General features: G+C 37.4%; 1 protein-coding gene across 4 annotated transcripts in view; it reads left to right on the forward strand.

Moving 5' to 3' along the window:
* LOC147233514 (receptor tyrosine-protein kinase erbB-4-like) overlaps nucleotides 1–21,148 on the forward strand; it is a 281,545-nt gene that overhangs the window by 226,969 nt on the left and 33,428 nt on the right. For all 4 annotated transcript variants that reach the window (XM_086148401.1, XM_086148402.1, XM_086148403.1 and 1 more), the window contains exons 16-20: nucleotides 1,275–1,319; nucleotides 3,984–4,116; nucleotides 13,393–13,515; nucleotides 16,255–16,353; nucleotides 20,459–20,644. In XM_086148401.1, the coding sequence (XP_086004527.1) occupies nucleotides 1,275–1,319; nucleotides 3,984–4,116; nucleotides 13,393–13,515; nucleotides 16,255–16,353; nucleotides 20,459–20,644 (586 nt within the window). The remainder of the gene's footprint in view (nucleotides 1–1,274; nucleotides 1,320–3,983; nucleotides 4,117–13,392; nucleotides 13,516–16,254; nucleotides 16,354–20,458; nucleotides 20,645–21,148) is intronic.

Consider the following 21,148-nt stretch of genomic DNA (forward strand, 5'->3'; position numbering starts at 1 on the left):
TCTGCATGACAAGGCCCGATCAGCCGCAGGTGTGCCGGCATCCCCAAGTGGAGAAATCGCCTGGTCAGTCACGCTCACTGGTGAGGGGGCTGCATCCAGAGCCCCGGATCCCAACACAATATTCTAAATTATTTTGTATCATAAATGATTCTCCGCTTGATTCATACAACCAGAATTAAGAGTGCCGCATAGAATATATCATTGGTGAGTTAGTGTCATGACCATGCCATCTATTTTTGCGATATATAATATTTTTCTTTTCAAGATATTTAGTCATATATATTTATGATAACAATATCAAATGAAATTATTTGCAGCAATATATCAATGGCCTATAATGTACTTCCTACCGATGAGTTGAAAATTAAGGCAGGTTTTAGATTACTACTTAATTTCATGAGAGTGAAATTTAGGACCGTAATTAAAAATGTGCAAATAAGCTATTACTGTGAAGAAGCATCTAATTTCATCATTTTATGAACTGAGGAAACCGAGTAGTTATTGCTTTAATTTAAACTTTTTTTTCCTGTTTTGCTGCTGTTTGCCATGTGAAAATGAGTGGAAAAATCAGTTTTTTGGAAGGATTCATTTTAGTATTGTTTAGGAAAGTCAATGACATAATTAATTAATGTCCTGTTTTTGTACTTCATTTCATTGATGTGTTTAATTGTTGTTTTGATTTGCTGATATATATCCTTTTTGAAAAGGGGGGCCTCTGAAAATTATAACCCCCACCAACAGCATATCTCTTACCATGAAATGCACTTTAACACACTACCCTGCAATTTCTCATCTAATTTCTTCTATCATTCAAATTAAATTAAACCTAAAATACAAGTACTTAAGATATTTGAAAATCCAGTGTCTTAGAAGGAAAAAAAAAGCATTGTGCGGGATTTCTAAAGTCATACAAGACTAATGAGTTTCTATGACAACTTTAAGAGATTTAAAGGAGTATCAATAAAAATAACCTGTATGGTTTCCTTTAATTTCCCTGACGGTTTCAGCATCAATTAAAATAGAAATGGCAAATGCTGGGAAAACAGAGCAAAACAAGCAAACGCAGAAAAATCGATGTCAATGCACATAAAACAAACAAAAAACAAAGCTTCCCCACTCTTTCATATTAACAAGGATTCACCTACGATGGGGAGGTTATTTATCTGAGGCGCCTACTCAGTGATAGCTGACAGACATGGATAAAATCCCAAATCAGTTTCCCTCATAACCTTTCCCTACTTTAGAGAATGACCTGTGGTTTGTGTGCCCTGCAGGTGCATCGGGCCAAGACTCCAGGATTGTGTCGGGATGATAGACAGGTGAGGCATCTCAGGTTCTATTCCTCATGTTAAACTGGAAAACTGAAACCAACGTGTTGACAAACACTTTTCCGTTATCAAATTTTTAGTACACAGCCTTCTTTTTATACCTGAGTAAAATCCTGAAACATTGCATATGTATAAATAGCATAGCATAACTTCAATTAATTTTGGAATGTGGCACTCAAACTACTATGCTGTTTCATGAAACTATTATTTAACATGACTTAACAGAGGTTATCAACAACATCCCAAAGAGATGTAGTAAAATCAACATTTTAAGGTGTCTGCCAGATGTTCTACTTCCTAACAAATGATCTGGCAAATTCACACAGATTATAAGTCATAGAATAATTTGGTAATAAGTCATATTTCTTGTCGTCGGTCATCCAGGTCATGATCAGTTCTTGTGAAACTGGGAGAGGCTTCTTCAGTTCGTTCTTAAGAAGCCTCTCAGATTGCAGGTGAAACATCTTTAAGGGAAGAGAATCAAGTTCAGTTGCTGTGAGAAGAAGATTTTGACAATTTTTGTTTGTTTAATTTCCATAAACTGATTCTGAGAAATACAGAATATACAGAATATACATAAATATGTTGTCTTTTTCACAAAAAAAAGGATCAGTGTGAGGAAACTTGGCAATGCTGAAGAAAGCATTGGTTGATGTACCGTGATTGCAATTTAAGGTACACATAAAAGCACATTATCTTTACAATCAAAGACAAAGAATTACAAACGCGCCTGAATGAAATTAAATCAAAGCAGTGTTTCTGTACTACCAAATCTAGATCTTTTGTTCATTCATTTTTATTTATTTACCTAACAGAGGAAATTGAAACATGTTCTGTTGCTGGGAATCTGCTGAGTCTCCAGTCTGCAAGTTGTTCTTTTTGCTCTGTAAAATGCATTATTGCTCCATTTCATCCAGTGACCCGATGTTTCTTGTTCTGCAGTAAATCCTTTCCACCTAATTAGAGATGTCCTCTCTCCTCTCTCTAACCTAGTGCTGACAACTGATGTTTTGTTTTGTTTTTTTTCTTTTACTTGATTCTTGCCCTTTTAGCCCGCCGGTTTATACTTTTCTCTTCTTTTAAAGCATTTTTTTTTTTTTTATCTCGCTTAAATGTTTCTTTAACATCTTCAAATAATTACGTCTTCTTTGTGACTTCACTTTTATTCCTTCTAATCTTTTTTTTTTTTTTTTTAATCTCTCGAATAGCTCTTGTTTCTCCTTGTCACTTTCCCCTGCTTCGACCTAATCTTTCCAAACTGCTGCATTACTATTCACCACAGGGATGTATATCTCATTATGCTGAAATCCAAAGCCTCTTTGTAAATTTCATGCCCTCTTCTAACCCCGTCTTTTGGTCGGTCCCAATCGATATGGCAAACACTGTGGCACACCGCTCCACCATAGGTCTATGGTACACGAGTCTTCCATTAGCTACTGATGGCCTCTACAACTAATAGAGTTTTGAATGTCAACTTTAAGATTGAAGCAGGTGTTATTTTACGCTCTGTGGTTGTGATATCCTAAATTACAAATAAATGTATGGTAGGGTTGGGGGAGATCTGGTGCTGATAAGACAGTGAAAAATGGAATTCAGATGAGAGGGAAAGGAAACGAATGAAGAAACAGAGTAACAGCAGCCCCGGATTGAATGGTAGCATAATATTACACAGAAGCACAGAGGTATATAAATGGCAAGTACATTAGTGCTATCATTATTGAAGAGAAGTAGCTTTTAACTTTCAACCTTTAAGTCTGCTTCAAGATGATTTATTTATTTATTTTTATTTTTTTTTTGCCAGAAGATCAAGAAGTGATTTTGTGAAAGATGTGCACTTTTCATTTCTCATTTATTTAAGTTTTCAACTCAGTTTTCAAGTGAGATTGTTTCATTTTTGTCCAAAAGGAAGGGTTATCGCAAAATAAGAAAAATAGGAAGAGATCTAATCATTAGGGCTGGGTATTAAGAGTGCTTGTTAAAAAAGACTTTTGCTTTAAAAAAAGAAAAAAAAGAATTCTGTCTTATTGTTAGTGACCTCTAAAAAGTTCACATTAATCGGGAAGGGAGATATTTGTCCCAAGTTTGTTCTGTTTTTTTGTTTTGTTTTATTTAAACATCATCATCTTAAACAAATGACATGGAGTCCCGCAAATAAAAGAGAGTTACTGGATGTTTAAGGTCGACATTGCAGAGGAAAGTTTCTCAAATTTTCAGGCTGAAATTTGAGAGAGAGAAATGGGTGAGAGAAAATGTTAAAATTCAGTTGCTAAGATAGGGGATCTAGGTTTAAACTGCTTTCGGATAATTTGCAGTCTGAGTTTTTGATAAAACCAATTTAGCTAGTACAAAATGTAATTGAGATGTTCCCAGATACTGATTCTGAAGTGTGTAAAAGACAACCCCATTTTACAGGCATGTAGATGATGCATACAGTAGTTACACAGTCACACAAACATAAATTGCTATATTAACATTCACCTTCCCAATGATTCATTGCTGATTCATACAGCAATCAAAAATGAGGTAGATGAAGTAACAAGAATGGTGTGTATAAGGTGTGAGTTTCTTCCAGAGCTACCCATTATTTGCACTTTCAATGTGTGTGCTAATGTCTCAGTAGTGTTTCTGTTTCACAGCCTACTCTTGTCCCTGCAGGACACCCTTAATAGCAGCTGGAATTATTGGTGGTCTATTCATCATCGTCATTCTGGCTCTCAGTGTTGCTGTATATGTTCGACGCAAAAGCATCAAGAAAAAGAGAGCCTTGCGGCGCTTCCTGGAGACTGAGGTGAGGGGACAAGGAACATAATTCAAAGATATGTGGGTGCCCAGTATTCCTCGGCAATCATATATCTTTTTTTCCTTAAACTTTCACATCCAATCATACACAGGAGAGGTCAGGCTCATGAAAGAAAATGTAAGATAATGTCCGGGACAGTGAATGTGTGCACAATTATGTGTCCGTTTGGATGGTTGATTCGTTTGTTTCTATCATTGACATCAGATAAGATAAGATAAAATAAGATAAGATAAGATAAGATAAGATAAGATAAGATAAGATAAGATAAGATAAGATAAGATAAGATGAAATTTATTGATCCCCATAGGGGAAATTCTTTTGTCACGGCAGCATAACAGTTATAGTATCAATAAATATGAATATAAATATAAATGGAGAAACAGTTAGAATACAATTAGAAGATAGCAAAAGACATCCATGCAGAGAGGACAACAACAACAACATCAATAATAAGAATAAAGAAAAAAAAAAACACTAAGGGTGAAAACAAGGATAGGGAAATAAAGAGAGTGACAATAGCAATGACAAAAATAAGCAGGATGCAAATGGGCTGAGACCAACAAGAGACCAACTTTATTATTATTATTTTTGGTAGAAGCAGCATGTATTTATTTATTTATATTTTCATTATAATCTATTTTATTTTTTTTATTCAAACTTTGAATTATTATTCTCATATCTAAGCAGGATTAATTGATGCAGTTGTAAACTAATTTTGTACAGAATTTGCATCAACAAATTACAGGGGTAGAAGATGAAATGAATTTTATGGATCCCAGGAAAGACATTGGCAAGAAAAAAGAATCTACCTCATTAATCTGACAATAAAATAACAGGGTGTGCAATATTCTAAATAGAACATTTGTACAATATCATGCTCTTAATAAGGATCAACTTGGGCTTTTACCCAGCAAACCTATATGTGTATTTAGTAGGTTGTCCTCAGTGAACCCTTGAAAGTTTCAATTTTTCTTCACTTTGTGAATGATTTACTTGTAACCATATATGTATATATATATATATTTAGAATTTTTATACATTTTAAGAAATGGCTACACAAGGAGATTAATGTTTACAGTGTTATTCCATGATTCCTCACAAAAACATATTTGATTCAATACAGCAGTGAATATAAGTAATGAATGAATTAAGATTTGTTCACATATTGCACTGTAAACAGTATAAGAAAACAAAATAAAACAATGTAAACGTAGTCCCAAAGACATACACAAATACATCAGGAAAACAGTCTTGTAGTCATGTAGATTTAGAAATGTTTCATTTAACTCATATACAAGCACGAGATACAGGAAAGCTTCACCATATAGTCAGCAAGATCACATTGTATTGATCTCAATTCAAACCTTGCAACCTTGAAACCTCGACTGTGTTTCTTAGCCCAACCAATCATCTCTCAGTAAATTATAAAATTATGCATGTCAGACATTGCACATCGATCTGGCCTTGAAGGAGGTTCATTTCTGGAAAGCATCAGACAGCAGAATGCACTATGTATTCACAAGAGGAAGTCCAAAATTGAGGTACGCGATTTATTTGCACTTGCTGGTTGATCCCTTTTGTTCTGGTGCATCCTCCCAGCCTTGCTTCTATTGGACCAAGAGTTATGTTATCAAGGAAACCCCTTTTGAGTGCCCACCGGAGTGGGACAGGCATCTTGTCACTCTGCATCAGTATAATTTTCAGTTTGAGGCGGTAGTGTTATAGACAGCTGTCAGGGCAAAGGCGGGAGTCAGAGAAGAGCAGCCACGGGCTCTTTTAGCTTCATTCTGGCCACACACATCCATCTTAATCAGTCTAGCCATGTTAAGACAACCCTTTGACCTGGGGGGGAAGTCTTCAGTTTGTATACTTTCACTAATGTACTCCCACAAAAAAGGAGCTGTGTAGGATCAGCTGTCTTAGTCTTTTTTTTTTTTTTTTTTGGTTTAATTATCCGCAAAACCTGACTCAGTATTCCAAAATAACAATGTCAAGTATAGCAAATCAAGTCAATTCTCTCATCCTTAATTGGCCATAAATGTAATTAGATATAGTAAAATCTTTAACACCTCTGGCAGGTTGGCTGACAAGACAGTCAGACCACTCGTTATCAAGAGATGTGTTCAGTTTATCAGGAGTAATTTGTTCGGTCCCCAAAACAGCACATTTTCACACTTATTTTAACAGCTTTGAGATTTCTAGGGGAATCGGTGATCTGACCCAGTACCTGCTCAGCCTTTGAGCTGAACCTGCTCAGAACTATATGCTGTATGAACATGGGAATTATGTAAAATATTGGAGCAATAGTTGTTAATAATATTAATTATCATTGAAGCCAGAGATAACAAACTATCACAAAATTCCCATTATTATTTTTTTTTTTGTGAATTCAGCTACTTTTAAATCCCAGCTTTGGCTTTTCATATATCTGGTATTACCGTATGATGATATATTATCAGTCCATTATTCTATCCTATTTAATAACTGAAGAAGCCTCACAGATGAGAAGTGAAATGTCTTCAAGAGGAAAAACTAAGTCCAGTTTTCACAATAAGATTTGACAACACTTATTATCATTTCAATTTTATTTATGGTAAGGCTTGCTTAAATGTCTGACTCATGCTCAAAATAAGTTTGCTGCCAGCACTTTTTTTTCATAAGGCATACATTTTCTTATATTCCCTACGTTTCCTTACAGCCAATTCCCTAATATTCACATTGCCTGCATACTATACTTTGTACATACACACCTTCCTCCACTTGTACACTCCACCTGGATGCTGTTTTCCTCTCCCACCTACCCAGCATACTAACAACCACCCTACACTTGTTACTTGTTGTCAGTGCGCTTTCTGAAGGCTCTTTTTAGCTGATGATAGGTTTTGGATGTGTGCCGATTACGGCTTCTTCATTCAGATGAATAATAGAGCTGAAACTGAATCTATAAGATCAAGCTTGTCTGGATGAAGGATTTGGGAATATAGGTGGCTCAGGGAGTCCCTCTCTTACTCTATTTTTTCTTCCTGCTTTTTTAACCAGGTGCTCACCACCTGGGTTAGATCTCATTTTGACAGGCACCCTTTTACTGTCTAAGTGCTCAACAGTATTTCCATATCAAGCACATGTGTTGACTTGCAAAACATCACTCTCTTTTACTATTCTGACTTTTCTTGCATTCTCACCTTTGAATGTTTTTTTTTTTCCCCCTCAATATTTACCACAGTTTATCGAGCCCTTGGAGATTCTATCTTCCTCTATGCCTTTAACACAAAAATCTTTTTTTTTTTTTTTTTTTTTTTGAATTTGTTGTGCGTTCAAAAGAATCCCCTTCAGACAAATACTTTTCCGCAAGGAGGGTCAGCACAAATAGCAAAGTGCCATCACTGTTGCAGCATGGACCCAGACACTGATCTTTTGTCCCATTCTTCTGAGCCGGGACTAATGCATTTGGAGTCACCATCTCTGCCTGCCGTTCAGCTCCTCCCCCAGCTGATCTGGACTAACACTAGCCATGTGATCATTTCAGCACCACAGGCTGGGAAAGGCTCTCTGCAAGGCTCACATGCTTTCACGTGCAACAAGCATTTCAGCATTCAGAGAGGCTGGACAGCTCCATCTTCTAACGTAACTGTACGAATTGTCTAAACCCAAAGCAATACATGAAACACTGCATGTTGTAAGTACTGCTTGAGTGGAAATAGTGTGGTTGAAATGAAATCTAAATTGTTTCATCAACATACTGTTCATGTTCATAAATTTAATCAAAATAATTTTAGGTGAATATTACAGAATCTTGCTGGTACTTTTTTTTTTTTTTTTTTTTTTTTTTTGTCCAGTTTTTGCTGAGTAAGGGTTAAACACATGGGCTCTCGTGTCCTTTGTTTGATATTGACTGCAGACTTGAGCCTCACATAAGACTTGTATGGATGTAACTGATGCTTAGATTGTTCACAACTAGCTGCAGTGGGAACAGACTATGGAATTTGAGCATGTAAAAAAGGCAAATGATAGCAAATGCATGTCATGATACTCCATACAAGCTAGTTTCAGTATTTAAACAAGGGATTTAAATTCCATTTATTCATTCTGTCAAGTGAATTGAATATTTGTAATGTATTATTTTCAGAATCTGAAATGTCTACAAAAAGAAAAGAATGTTGGTACCTTTCTGTATAATATATGCTTTATAATCTATTATTGAAAGCAAATTTTATTCTGCAAAGCTCTGTAAAGTAATTACAACTTATTGTACATGTGTAAAGCAGACAGGATATGTGGTTGAAATATTGAACAGTTTGTTTTAGTGAATATTAACTGTAGGCATCTCTCCACTGGCTCAATCTTGTTGCATCATGTAGTTACACAGTACAACAAATTCAGCATTTTATATTGGTAATGAGAACATTAAAGAGTGTACCTCGAGGTGCCGTGAGACTTAATATTTTAGGACACTGTTTGCTTATTCAATAAGAATAATTTTTGTTCATGCATTCTAGCTGCAGGCTTCAACATAGTGCTTATTTGTCCAGTGGAGCATCTGAATCCTCTCTTCAGAGACCAGGGAAGCTAATTTGGCAAAGCTTGGCATGTTATTAGTTTGCAAATAATTTGATGCGGTAAGAGGAAAGGAGGGGGCTTCCCTCTCCTCCTCTCGTCCAACCCTTCTTTTTCCCTCCTTCCTGTAATTTATTTTCCAATTCTCCCTACCCTCTACCCTGTGTCTGCCCCTTGTCCTCTCCTCTAAACCCCCCTTTCCTTATCAGTTCGACCAGTTCCTTCCTAATGATACAATAACAGCTACAGCCTGTCGCCATTTGTTGTTATTACTTCATCATGTAGTTCCCCCGTCTCATGTCTGTTCTCACTTCACCACTTTACCAGTCACTCATTTTCTCTCTCCCCACTCATTTTTCTTGTTATTCATGTGGTGTCTGAGCAAACACTTCGATGGAAATAATGCTCTTTGCTCAAATACCAGGCTGATATGAGAGATGTGACCCAAGCTTGTCCCTGCTCTCAAAGTAAATAAAGTCATGGGTGGTGAATCAGGCAGATTTAATAGTTGGATTAAAGGCTTTACAGTATAACATTTAGCAGGTCACCCTGGTCGGCTCGTCTTAAAGAACACCTGCACACAGATTATAAAATACAATCCTTTGAGTTCATTTGCACAGGGTGATCTAACTTCTTCCAACTTTTAAAATTCAATCTGTTGAAATACATATTTCTCTTGTAGAGGTTTGAATATAAACAGTCCACTTACATTCCACGCTTCATCTGATAAACTCAATCATACATTTGCTTAATTGGTAACATACATTATTAATGCTCAAATAAATGCTATCATGCTTATCATGACAGATACTTTTAAAACATTATTTTGTTTTTTGCCATTGCATTTTTTCCATAGTTATAGCTCTAACAAGTTTCTCACTAGGTTTGTACTATTGATAAATAAAAACCTGATCTCTAGTTGTATTTAATAAAAAGACATTGTTGGCAGGACACATTTACAGTTAAACACTGTATTTAGTATGATTGCTTTTAGTTTTGTATTGTCATTGTAGAAGATTTGTTGATTGCAATTATTTGATTCAGAGAGCTATACTCAAAAAATATTGTCTAAAAGTGACACAATGAGTAGTTTTATAAGTTTAGTAACCCAAAATTAAAGGTGCAAATGTTTTATCTTTATTATTTTTTTTTTAGATTTACATGGCCCTTTTGAGACTGTAAAAATAATGTCTATATTACATATACCATTTTTTAACCACATGACAGAAATTGGGTTTCCCTGGCATCTTCACATAATCTGTTCTTTGAATCAGCACAGCAAAGGTCACATTCCTCTAAAAAAAGAGCAACAACCAATGCCGTAAATGTCTTGAAACAAGTTTATCGGTAGAGATAACTATCTATAACTCTCTTTCCTAACCTTTAATAGAGCAGCAAAACCAACTGACAAAAGAAATCCTCTCCAAGCTTCTCTATAACCTATCTCACATGGGATTATCGTCAACATGGGGAGGATATCATATATTTTCATCCCATTTTCTCAGAAAAGAAGACTTGGTACCCAAAGGAATTAATTTCATATTTGGACTCTCGGACATTAAGATCTTTATAGTCACATTTTATTTATGTACGTATTTGTTTTTTGTTTCTTTAGATCCTGCAAAAATAATGTATTGTTGTTTACGCAACAATCATGTAATGTTGTTTAGAGGGGGAAAATTGGATTTATTTTCATAACTCATAATCCATAGATGGTGCCCATCCTACCTTCAGGTTAGGGAAGGGACACATGTAACTGCCACTTGTCAAGAGTGGGGATTCAACCTGGACTGGTTGTCAGTGTATATCCAGAGCCATATCCATCATTATTTGAGTCAACGTATGGACAACGTAGACATTTCAATTGAACTACTGCATGTTTTTTGGAGTGTAGACAGAACTCCTTGCAAACTCATCCATGCATACATCATCATTGTTTGTTGTTGTTTTGCTTCTTTAACTTGCCTGTCGAGTTTGAAAATTAATGTTTATGCTATAGGGAGAACTCAACAGGTCTTTCAATAGCTCAAAATCAAAACATTGTGATATTTCAGACCATTGTTGAGGAAATGTCATTTAATTTAAATCAATGGACCGCTAATAGGATACCCCTGCCTTACTGCATAGTTCTTTTGTATAAAATTAATTATATCACTGTTGGCTCTCTCATTCTCTTACTCCCCTCTGTCATCATTCTTTCCAGTTCAGTCTTCTCACTCTGTGACATCTCGGCAGGCTTTACACCCCCCTTTAAGCCCTGCCTGAACAATAGCCATGAAGCGGCATGTCATTGCCAGGCTGCGAGTTCTGTCATCCATTCTGCTGAGCGGCCTGGAGGTGCGATCGCAGGGTCTTATTGTGTCTATGGTTTTATATCACATTGAGTAACTGCTTGCCTTGCTGACCAAGTGATCTATGGTCTCATTGAATTGTTTAATGGCTGTGGTTGAACCGGGTGATTATGCTGCTGATAAACCACTGTGAACAAGGGACCCGATAGGCTGATAGACCCATTAAGGCGTCTATTGATTAGAAGCATTGACTAACTGTGTGCTCGGATTGTGTGTGGAGGTCTGATATGTGTATGCTCTCATTTGGGACGGATGTTGATTGAAAAGTTTATTTCCATGATTTATGTTCTGTATATACAGTATATATATATATATATATATACATTGTATGTATGTGTGTGTTTAAAAACTGTTGGTTTATTTATTTATTTTTTTTTCATAATTAAAATTCAATTCTTGGTGTATAAACAGTCATGGGTTGTAAAAAATATATATATATGTATTTTTATTTATTTTATCTTATGTATATTTTGAGGGTAATATTTCAAGATCAACATTTAATATTTAGTTGTTGGTTTTTTTTTTTGTATTTTTTCTTTATTTATGTTCCATTTGGGCTAATTGTTTGCGATAACATCTTGAAGAGCTTTTTTTTTAATAAGATGACTTTTAGATGATTTTTAGACCTTTAAGAGTTTTTTTGAAAGGTCAGTTATTGACCATTTACTCCAGCCATTATCTCATAATTTCAAAAAGGATCTGATATTGTCAGTGACTAAACAAAGATTAATAAGAACTCTTTACCTTGCAATGTTTGCAAGGTAATCATCCGTGTCTAAATCTATATATATATATATATATATATATAGCTCTGGAAAAATAAGAAACTGTTAAAACAGTACTGATGAGTTGATCAGCTGAACCAAATCTTCTCTAAAGAGGAATATAAAACCATCGCTGTGGTGATCACTATCCTCTTACGAACCAACTGAATGGCGAGAACAGTGTTAGTCGTATGGCAAAGATAACTGGAATACAAGAAAACCTTTGACAATGCCAAAGGAAAAAAGTTTTGATCAACCAATCAGTTAAGAGGAAAAGAAGGGTTCAATTCTTGCAAATCTGCCCGACTACAGCCATGCTGACGTATCCATAATAATAGATCCTCCACTGCTTTCCACAATGGTTCGTGAGACATTTTAGTTTTTAGACCCCTCCGGGTCTCCATCTATCCACAAGATGACCGGGTGATCCAATCATTTCGGTCTTTTGTAAACTTCAGCCTCGCTGTTCGCGCTTGTGACTTCACCCCTGCTATTTTCCATTTTTTATGAAGGTCATCAATCGGTTCCGGGATGACGTTCGGATCAGGTGATGATCATCCCGGTCAATGGAGAGTTGTTTCCAGCCTCTGCCAGGCTTTCTTGCTCCCGATGTCTGCTGCTTGGCCTTGTCGTTATGAACCGCTGTTTTAGAAATTTTAAGAACAGAAGCAACTCAACACTCACTGTATCCCTGTGTTAGTAAATCCAGAATTTAACCTCTCTTTTCCTCACAAAAAAAAAAAATATTTTCATTCCCTGTGGAATGGTCAAGATGGCTTGGTGCAAGGCTTTTTGTGCACACTGTATGTATGTGTTCCTTCATGAGTGGGCTTCTGGTTGAATTTGTATGTGTCTCTGTTCTCCCTTTCTCCCACCTGGCTCGCATAATTTCTCAGCACGGTTCCAGGTGCCACCTCCTTCTCTTTATATATAGTAGCCAAGAGTTTACCACCCGGCTTGTGCTGAGGTGGGTGGCCGCCCAGCTGCTGAGATGCTGTTTACTTTTCAGCTGTTATTGGATGTCAGACAGTGTGTAGGCGGCTTGTCATAACCTTGAACTGGAATCGTTCTGTATGTGCACAGCTGGTGAGTGGCTACTCATTGTCTGCTGTGATAGCAGCTGATACCAGCTGTGATTTGTTCAGGGTGGGCATGCTGTGGCCTGTATTGGTAACTGCCAGTTCTGACAGAACTTCATGTTCACACCCATGAATTATTTGTATACTCCAAATATGTGTGCATATATGCTTTTCAAAATGCAGGCTATCTGGACAGGACAGTCACAGCTCTTGGCTTTTCTTTTTTAGAAATAATGTTTCATGTTCACCAAGTACTTCTATTTCCAATTTTTCTTATTTTCTGTGGCACAGTCTCACACTGCTTTATAGCAGCTCAAGGAGTTCTTCAGATGTTGTGCTTATTGTTTTATATATGTGTATAAACATATACCAAGGGAAATATATTTTGACTCAAAGCAAAGAAAGCTATCATTCACATTTCCAGGAGTTTTGCAACAAAAGCCGTGACTGTAAGAAATGATGGCTTGACTGAAAAGGGTTTCTAACCGTGTGTGTGTGTGTGTGTGTGTGTTTTAGCTCGTGGAGCCCCTCACTCCGAGTGGGACGGCGCCTAACCAGGCTCAGCTGCGGATACTGAAGGAGACAGAGCTCAAGAGGGTCAAAATTCTGGGTTCAGGGGCATTCGGAACTGTCTACAAGGTGAGAGTATGGAACTGCCTATCGTGTGTGTGTGTGTGTGTGTGTGTGTGTGTGTGTGTGTGTGTGTGTGTGTGTGTGTGTGTGTGTGTGTGTGTGTGTGTGTGTGTGTGTGTGTGTGTGTGTGTGTGTGTGTGTGTGTGGGAGAGAGAGAGAGAGAGCGAGAGAGAGAGAGAGATTGTTTGAGTGCATGCTTGCAGAATACACAGTCATTCTATGGTGGGCCTGAGGGTTATACATCAAACATAAGTGATTTTGCAAAATGCACAGCATTTCTTTTGAGAAACGTTGGCCTGTCACTTGTGGAGCAGCTCAGCTTGAAAGCCAAAACAATAGTCATCAGCTTTCCCCTTTGTAATCCTGCATCTAGACAGACATGAGCCAAGGGTAGCTCAAGGATATCCAACCATAACTTTTATTTACTTTTAATCACTGAAGCTCAAACAACAAACCCACTGTGTATACCATATTCAGCATTAAAAGTTGAGAGATTTTTTTTCTTTTTCAAAGCTAATAGGCCTGAATGACTGATCAGTTCCTGGTCATTATGTGCTTCATGTACTTCATGCCTTGGAATATTGCAGATTTGGGGCACCTTGCAGAAAATAAAAACTTCCACAATATTCCTTTAATACAGACAGGATTTTCATGGTTTCATTACTTGCTGCAGTTTCATTTATTCAAGTTTTTCACTTGAACTAAACCATGAATAATCAAGATGATAATTTTGATGATGTGATATTATTGCTATGAAAACACACCGGTCTCTAAGAATATTTTGCATATAACATATGTATTTTATATATTAAGAATATGAATTGCCGTATATTCACAAGTACAGACGGTTGTATAAGGTTGTATTGTTCACTCCTCAAAATATAATTTCTACTAATCAAACAAGCATCAATGTCACAACATGTAAAATTGCTTTTGAGGTGGATATACAGTGGGGAGAGCAATTTTTTGATACACTGCAGATTTTTCCGCTTTTCCCACTTACATAGCATGTAGGGGTCTATATTTTTTTATCATAGGTACTCTTCAACTGTGGATGACTGAACCTAAAACAAAAATCCAGAAGATCAATTTGTATGATTTTTAAATAATTAATTTTCTTTTTATTGCATGACATATATATTTGATCACCTACCAACCAGTAAGAATTGCAGCTCTCACAGACCTATTAGTTCTTCTTTAAGAAGCCCTCCTGTTCTACCCCTCATTACCTGTATCAACTGCACTAGTTTGAACTCCTTACCTGTATAAAACACACCTGTCCACATACTCAGTCAAACAAACTCCAACCTCTCCACAATGGTCAAGACCAGAGAGCTGTGGAAGGACATCAGGAATAAAATTGTAGATCTGCACAGGACCGTAGACAAGCAGCTTGGTGAGAAGGCAACAACTGCTGGCACAATTATTAGAAAATGGAGGAAGTTCAAGATGATGGTCAATCTCCCTCAGTCTGGGTTTTCATGCAAGATCTCACCTCGCGGGGTATCAGTTATCATGAGGCAGGTGAGGGATCAGCCCAGAACTATACGGCTGGACCTGGTCAAATCCCTGAGAGAGCCGGAACCACAGTCTCAAAGAAAACCATTAGTAACACATTATACCGTCATGGATTAAAATCCTACAGCTCATGCAAGGTCCCCCTGCTCAAGCCAGCACATGTCCAGGCCCGTCTGAAGTTTTTCAATGACTATCTGGATGATCCAGAGGAGGAATGGAAGAAGATCATGTGGTCTGATGAGACAAAGCTTAGCATAGAGCTTTTTGGTCCAAACTCTCACTTGCTACATTTGGATGAAGAAGAAGGATGAGTAAAACCCCAAGAACACCATCCCATCATGAAGCATGGAGGTTGAAACATCATTCTTTGGGGATGCTTTTCTGCAAACAAGACAGGATGACTGCAACTTATTGATGGGAGGATGGATGAGGCCTTGTATCGCAAGATCTTGGCCAACAACCTCCCTCCCTCAGTAAGAGCCTTAAAGATGGGCCGTGGCTGGTCTTTCGGCATGACAAGGATAGCCAGGGTAACTGAGGAGTGACTCCGTCAGAAGCATCTCAAAGTCCTGGAGTGGCCTAGCCAGTCTCCAGACCTGAACCCGATAGAAAATTTTTGGAGGGAGCTGAAAGTCCATATTGCCCTGAAACCGGAAGCATCTGGAGAAGACATGTATGGAGGAGTGGGCCAAAGTCCCTGCTGGTCAAGAACTACAGGAAACGTCTGATCTCTGTTATAGCCAAACATTAAGTCCTGTTTTTCTGATGTATCAAATATTTATGTTTCGCAATAAAAAGCAAATTAATTACTTAAAAATCATACAATGTGATTTTCTGGATTGTTGTTTTAGATTCCGTCACTCACAGTTAAAGAGTACCTCTGATAAAAATTACAGACTTCTATATGCTTTGTAAGTGGGAAAGACTGAAAAATCAGCAGTGTATCAAGTACTTGTTCTCCCCACTGTAGTATTTGCTTAATGTCTGTTGAACAATATCAATCTGATTGGCATTTCAATTAATAAAAACTGCATTATGACACTATTTGTTTGTTTGTTTGTTTTTTTTTTCAGTCTTTCAACAAATTAGATTTCCATTGAAAATGGAACAATTTCATAGAACCATCATCAAAATAATCAGCTTCCTTCCTGTGTATTGTAAGTGTGCATGCATACTGCATAAGACTTACAGGAAGAGTTTGTATAATGATTGCTTGTATTTTTTCAGGGCATCTGGGTTCCAGAAGGTGAGACAGTGAAGATCCCTGTTGCTATTAAAATCCTAAACGAGACCACTGGTCCAAAAGCCAATGTGGAGTTCATGGATGTGAGTATTACGTCCCATCAACGTGAGGCTGTTTTGCATTTTGGGAGTTTGGTTCTAATGTAAAGCAGCAGCCTCGTAAAAGAGCTGCCTGATAGTGTTATTTTGTGGGGATGTGCATTCAGTTGTAAATGATTATGAGAGTTGCATCAACGTCTGATTCACCAATAAAACAAACTACACTGTGGTTTACAACCGGACATGTATTGAACAAGATTCTATTAAAAACAGCACTTTTTTACGAGAATGGGATCCATAGCAGATAGCTAGGAGAAGAAAGAACATAAGCTACCTTTTCCACATGTATTTTTCCTTTCTCTTAACTCATCTCATTCAGCATTTTTGACCATTTATATTTTCATAGACATTTGGGCCAATATTGTACTGTAGTCTTATGGCTTAATTTTGGCAGTTTCACTACCACAGACTGAAAAGCTTACCTTAATTCAAGCCCTGTCCGAGGTAGAGAAAAGATAGAAGAACTGAAAACAAAAATCAAACCACCATTGACCAAACCTTTATTGTTTTCTATAATCTCTTTTCAATACTGAATTTTGTCAACCACTCAAAATACTATTTTATTTAGTGTCAAAGCGGGCTTTTTGCCCCCATAAAATTTGTGAGAAAGAGAGAGAGAGAGGCTCGAGTGAGATAGCTTTCAAATTAAGAATTTTTTTTTTATTTCTTCAACTTCTTATTTACAAAAAATCTGGATTCTCCAGAGGTTCAGCTGAATCGCAGTGTATTGCAGTGGAAGTTATTTTGGAGTTGTGCCACTGAATAGAAGTTTATTAGATTAAAGTTTGAATATGTTTCCTGGTAGGCTTCAAGCCTTTATCTGATTATCATTATTATGATTAAACTAAGATCTATCTATTCTGTCAACCAAAGCACAGCTGTCTCTCGTTTGTTTAAAAGGCATCAATACAATTTACAACATGCTTCAGCATCCCATACAGCAAGAAAAATCACTATATTGTATTTATATCATTTAGAAACTATTGTTCTTTTGTGCCTAACCAAAAGATTTTCTCAAATGCAAGTAAAACCCCCAAATATGTCAGTTTATATACTATTACAAGGGTACTATTTCCTTTTCAGTAATGTTTTCCTGTTCAGTCATACACTATTTAACATTGCATTTGCCATCCTCATCATGACAGTCCTTTAGGATCCACTTGAAAGTAGATTTCCAGGTCAGACCATAACCCGACTGATTGCATAAAATGCTGACTTGAGGCTGTATTGGTCCTAATGAGAATCCCCCACACCGCCTGGTTGTTTGTATCCAGTTTTTCTCTTCCATATTCCTTCTTGAGGTGCTACATTGCAATGTTTTTTGCCTTGTTTTTCCCTCTCTGCCGAATTTTTCTTCTCTTACCCATCTCAACATTACCCCCCCTTACCAACTCTTTGGTTCTCCCAGCGGGAGTTTCTGCACAACCTGAGCCAATATACCCTGTCTGTCGGCTTGTTAAACAGCAATCTAAAGGCAGGCTCACGCCTCGCCACTGGGAGGCAAGCCACTGGAGTACCGGCTCAAAACACACTCTGAAAGCACACCAACGCACCCACACTACTCACACACATATACACACAAACACTGCACACAACAGAAGCCTCCTTAGTTGTTGGTGGCATCACATACGAGTTGGTGAGCAATTCGCTTGAATTGGCAAATATGTGAATCTGAGTTAAAGTTGATTGTTTTTGTGAGATACTAAGTTCTAATAATTCAGTAATCTGTTTTGCTTTGATGCTAATACACATGTACACACACACACTCATACACAGATACTTGAACATGCTCTTGTGTGTCAAAGCTATTCCAGAACCTCATTCATGTGCGTGTGTGTGTGTGTGTGTGTGTGTGTGTGTGGGTGTGTGTGTGTGTGTGTGTGTGTGTGTGTGTGTGTGTGTGTGTTTGTGTGGGGAAGTGAGTTAGATGGGAAAGGAGGGTCAGCCAGTCGTAATGGAGGTCACTGCGCAGGAAGATGAGAGAGAAACCAAAACACACATCAACACTCAAGAACACTCATTCATGCGCACACACAGTTCCCCGTAACGGTTGCCCCAGGAGTTGGAAGGAAGTCCAGGAGTTTAGCCCGACATAGTTTACAACACATAGGTCTTCAGGGATCACAGAGTCTGAATAAAAACCTTTTTCTCCATTTCTGTTGCATACACGCCGGCATGGTTCTCCACCCCTCCAATTTTCTATCTCATTTTGAATTGCAGCTGCCGCTGTAATGTCAAGCAGTAAAGGTGGTGGGAGCGGGTGGTTTTATGAAGTGGAGATATAGTGTAGACTTTCGGGTGTGAGGCTGTTTAACTCAGACTCACTCAATAACCTATGGCCCTCCTGCTATTAAGAATTAATCTACTCACATCAGTGCCTCTCTCTCTCTCCGAGCTCATTTTTAGCATCTGAATTTGAGGCATCTCATTTACGATCAGCTGCTTTGAGCATACGTCTGGATATATATCTTCTTGACCGCTTGCTGTATGCAAAGGCAGCATCTGTCCTTGAGTGTCTGCTGCGAGTGTCCACACTCTCCCACTCTGCATGTGTGTGTAAATAAGAGAGTGTAAGAGAGGCCATAAAAGATGAAATGATTGGTTTCTGCAAAATGACAATAAGTGTGGCGTCTGCTTGGCCATAATGTCTTTGCACAACAACCACCAGTGTCAGCCCTCACCATTGTAGCGCTTAATCACAACTGCACAGCCTTCTGCTCAAACTATTCAAGAATCATTACCCATTGAGGCTCGCATGTTCAAGCTGCTCAAACTTACTGTTTTACAAAAAACAGTCAGACAGTACAATATGTATGAATAAATGTATTTGAATGTTGGACTTCTAGAATGTAAAACACTGTGTGATTGAAATATATTTAAACAGAAAGAAGGGCTTTGAAAAAGTTCTGCATGGATTTTCATTCATTTATTTTATTTTTTTCGTTCTTACTCCACAGGCATTGACAGATGAGGATTTAGATTTGAAGATAAATACAAATGCTACTGGATGAATAAACATATACTAGTTGATAAATAGACAGCAATGATCTGTTAGTGAAAATTGCTTACTCAGCATGGGGACTGAACTGACAATTTAAAAAAAAAAAAACCATTTCTTCCTTCTTGCATTATAATGTATGTCATTCAAGCATTTTTCCAACAATCATATAGATACATAGTAACTGTATTGTTATTGTAGTAACGATATAGTTACATAGTAACTATATGATTGTGTATATTATAGATCTTCTTTATTTTTTAGTTTTTTCTCTTGGCTTTGTTTTGAATATAATTATATATATATAGAGAGAGAGAGAGAGCAGTTGGGTTTGGTCAAGTCTGTGTCTGGTGACGCACTGACTTCTTTGGTGTCAGACTTTCAATTCTAAGAGCTCAAAAGAGTATCTTATTCCTTATTAAATTGGCAGCATGCATATTGACTATTAATGATGTTTCATATTTTATCAGCATTCTTCTCTCTCACTCTCTCACATACACATATTTTTAAAGTGGAAAGAGACAATGGATATAGCAAATTTGCTATGCACCCTCCTTGTGTTCTAAACATTTATACTCATTCTAAACAAATAAAAATAGAGTGATGTAGACCACAGCTTCCAATTTTGACCCTCAGTTATACTTTTAGTTGGTTTAAAACTTGCTTTCTAGGACTTTCTACGGCCTTTAAAATTGTTAACAGAGAAACAATTGATGAGAAGCAGAATGAGCAAGCGCCATGTAGCCCAGTGTGTGAGGGACCGCGTGTGAAGAGGTGATGCTCAGCTCACCGCTGCCGCATCATAAGCTTCTACCTTGTATTTGATGGAGAAATGTGTGAATTCAGTACCTTGACAAAATGTTGGAATACAATGGAATCATAATGAAAACACATTTACAACCAGATCAATTGACGAATATCAATATTTATTTGATATAAATGGGAACAAAAGCTAGTAACAGAAAACCTGTAATTTCTAGCACTCTGCAGACTATTTGACTCTTCAGTTCAGGAAGAATTTGGGTTGAAATTTATTTTATATCAGCTACAAACTGTATCAGATCATCTAGTCGTTCTTTGTCTTTTACCCAGGAGGCCCTGATTATGGCAAGTATGGAGCACCCTCATCTTGTACGTCTGTTGGGCGTCTGCTTAAGCCCCACCATCCAGCTGGTCACCCAGCTCATGCCCCATGGCTGCCTCCTTGACTATGTTCATGAACATAAGGACAACATTGGATCACAGCTGCTGCTCAACTGGTGTGTCCAAATTGCCAAGGTAGGTAACCACCAAAATGTCATAAATGTCAACAACATGACATCGAAGATGGTGTTGATGTGCATATGTGGAACCGGTTTTGCGAGCGAGAATGAAAACGTACGTTCAAGAGGCCAGTAAATCTTAGCTTTTGGGATGTTCAGTATATACACAAACATGAAATTGTCAAACATGGCAGATTCGTTTTGCTTAATGTCTGCTTCACTGAGCTGTTTAGCTATTTGAAATTCTGCTCAACAGATTGTAAAAGTAGACTGCAGTAAACCAACTCTGATCAGGAGTTGGAAGTCTCCTTCTTGTGTTGGTCGTGTTGCTTTCGATAGACTCTTGAGTCACTCACTAGTCTCTTGATATTCTGAACAATACCACCAGTTCAGTCAGTTTGTATGTGGTGGATCGATTCGTGGGCTGGCTGCTTATGGGCCCAAAAAAAGCAGATATTTTGGTAAAATTGTTTTAATACGTATTGTATTTTTACATTCAAATTGGTAAATCTATTTTAAT

The sequence above is a fragment of the Fistularia commersonii genome, chromosome 6 (genome assembly GCF_037954325.1).
Source record: "Fistularia commersonii isolate RoL2024-O1a breed Wild chromosome 6, RoL_Fcom_v1.0, whole genome shotgun sequence".
Taxonomy (NCBI): Eukaryota; Metazoa; Chordata; class Actinopteri; order Syngnathiformes; family Fistulariidae; genus Fistularia; species Fistularia commersonii.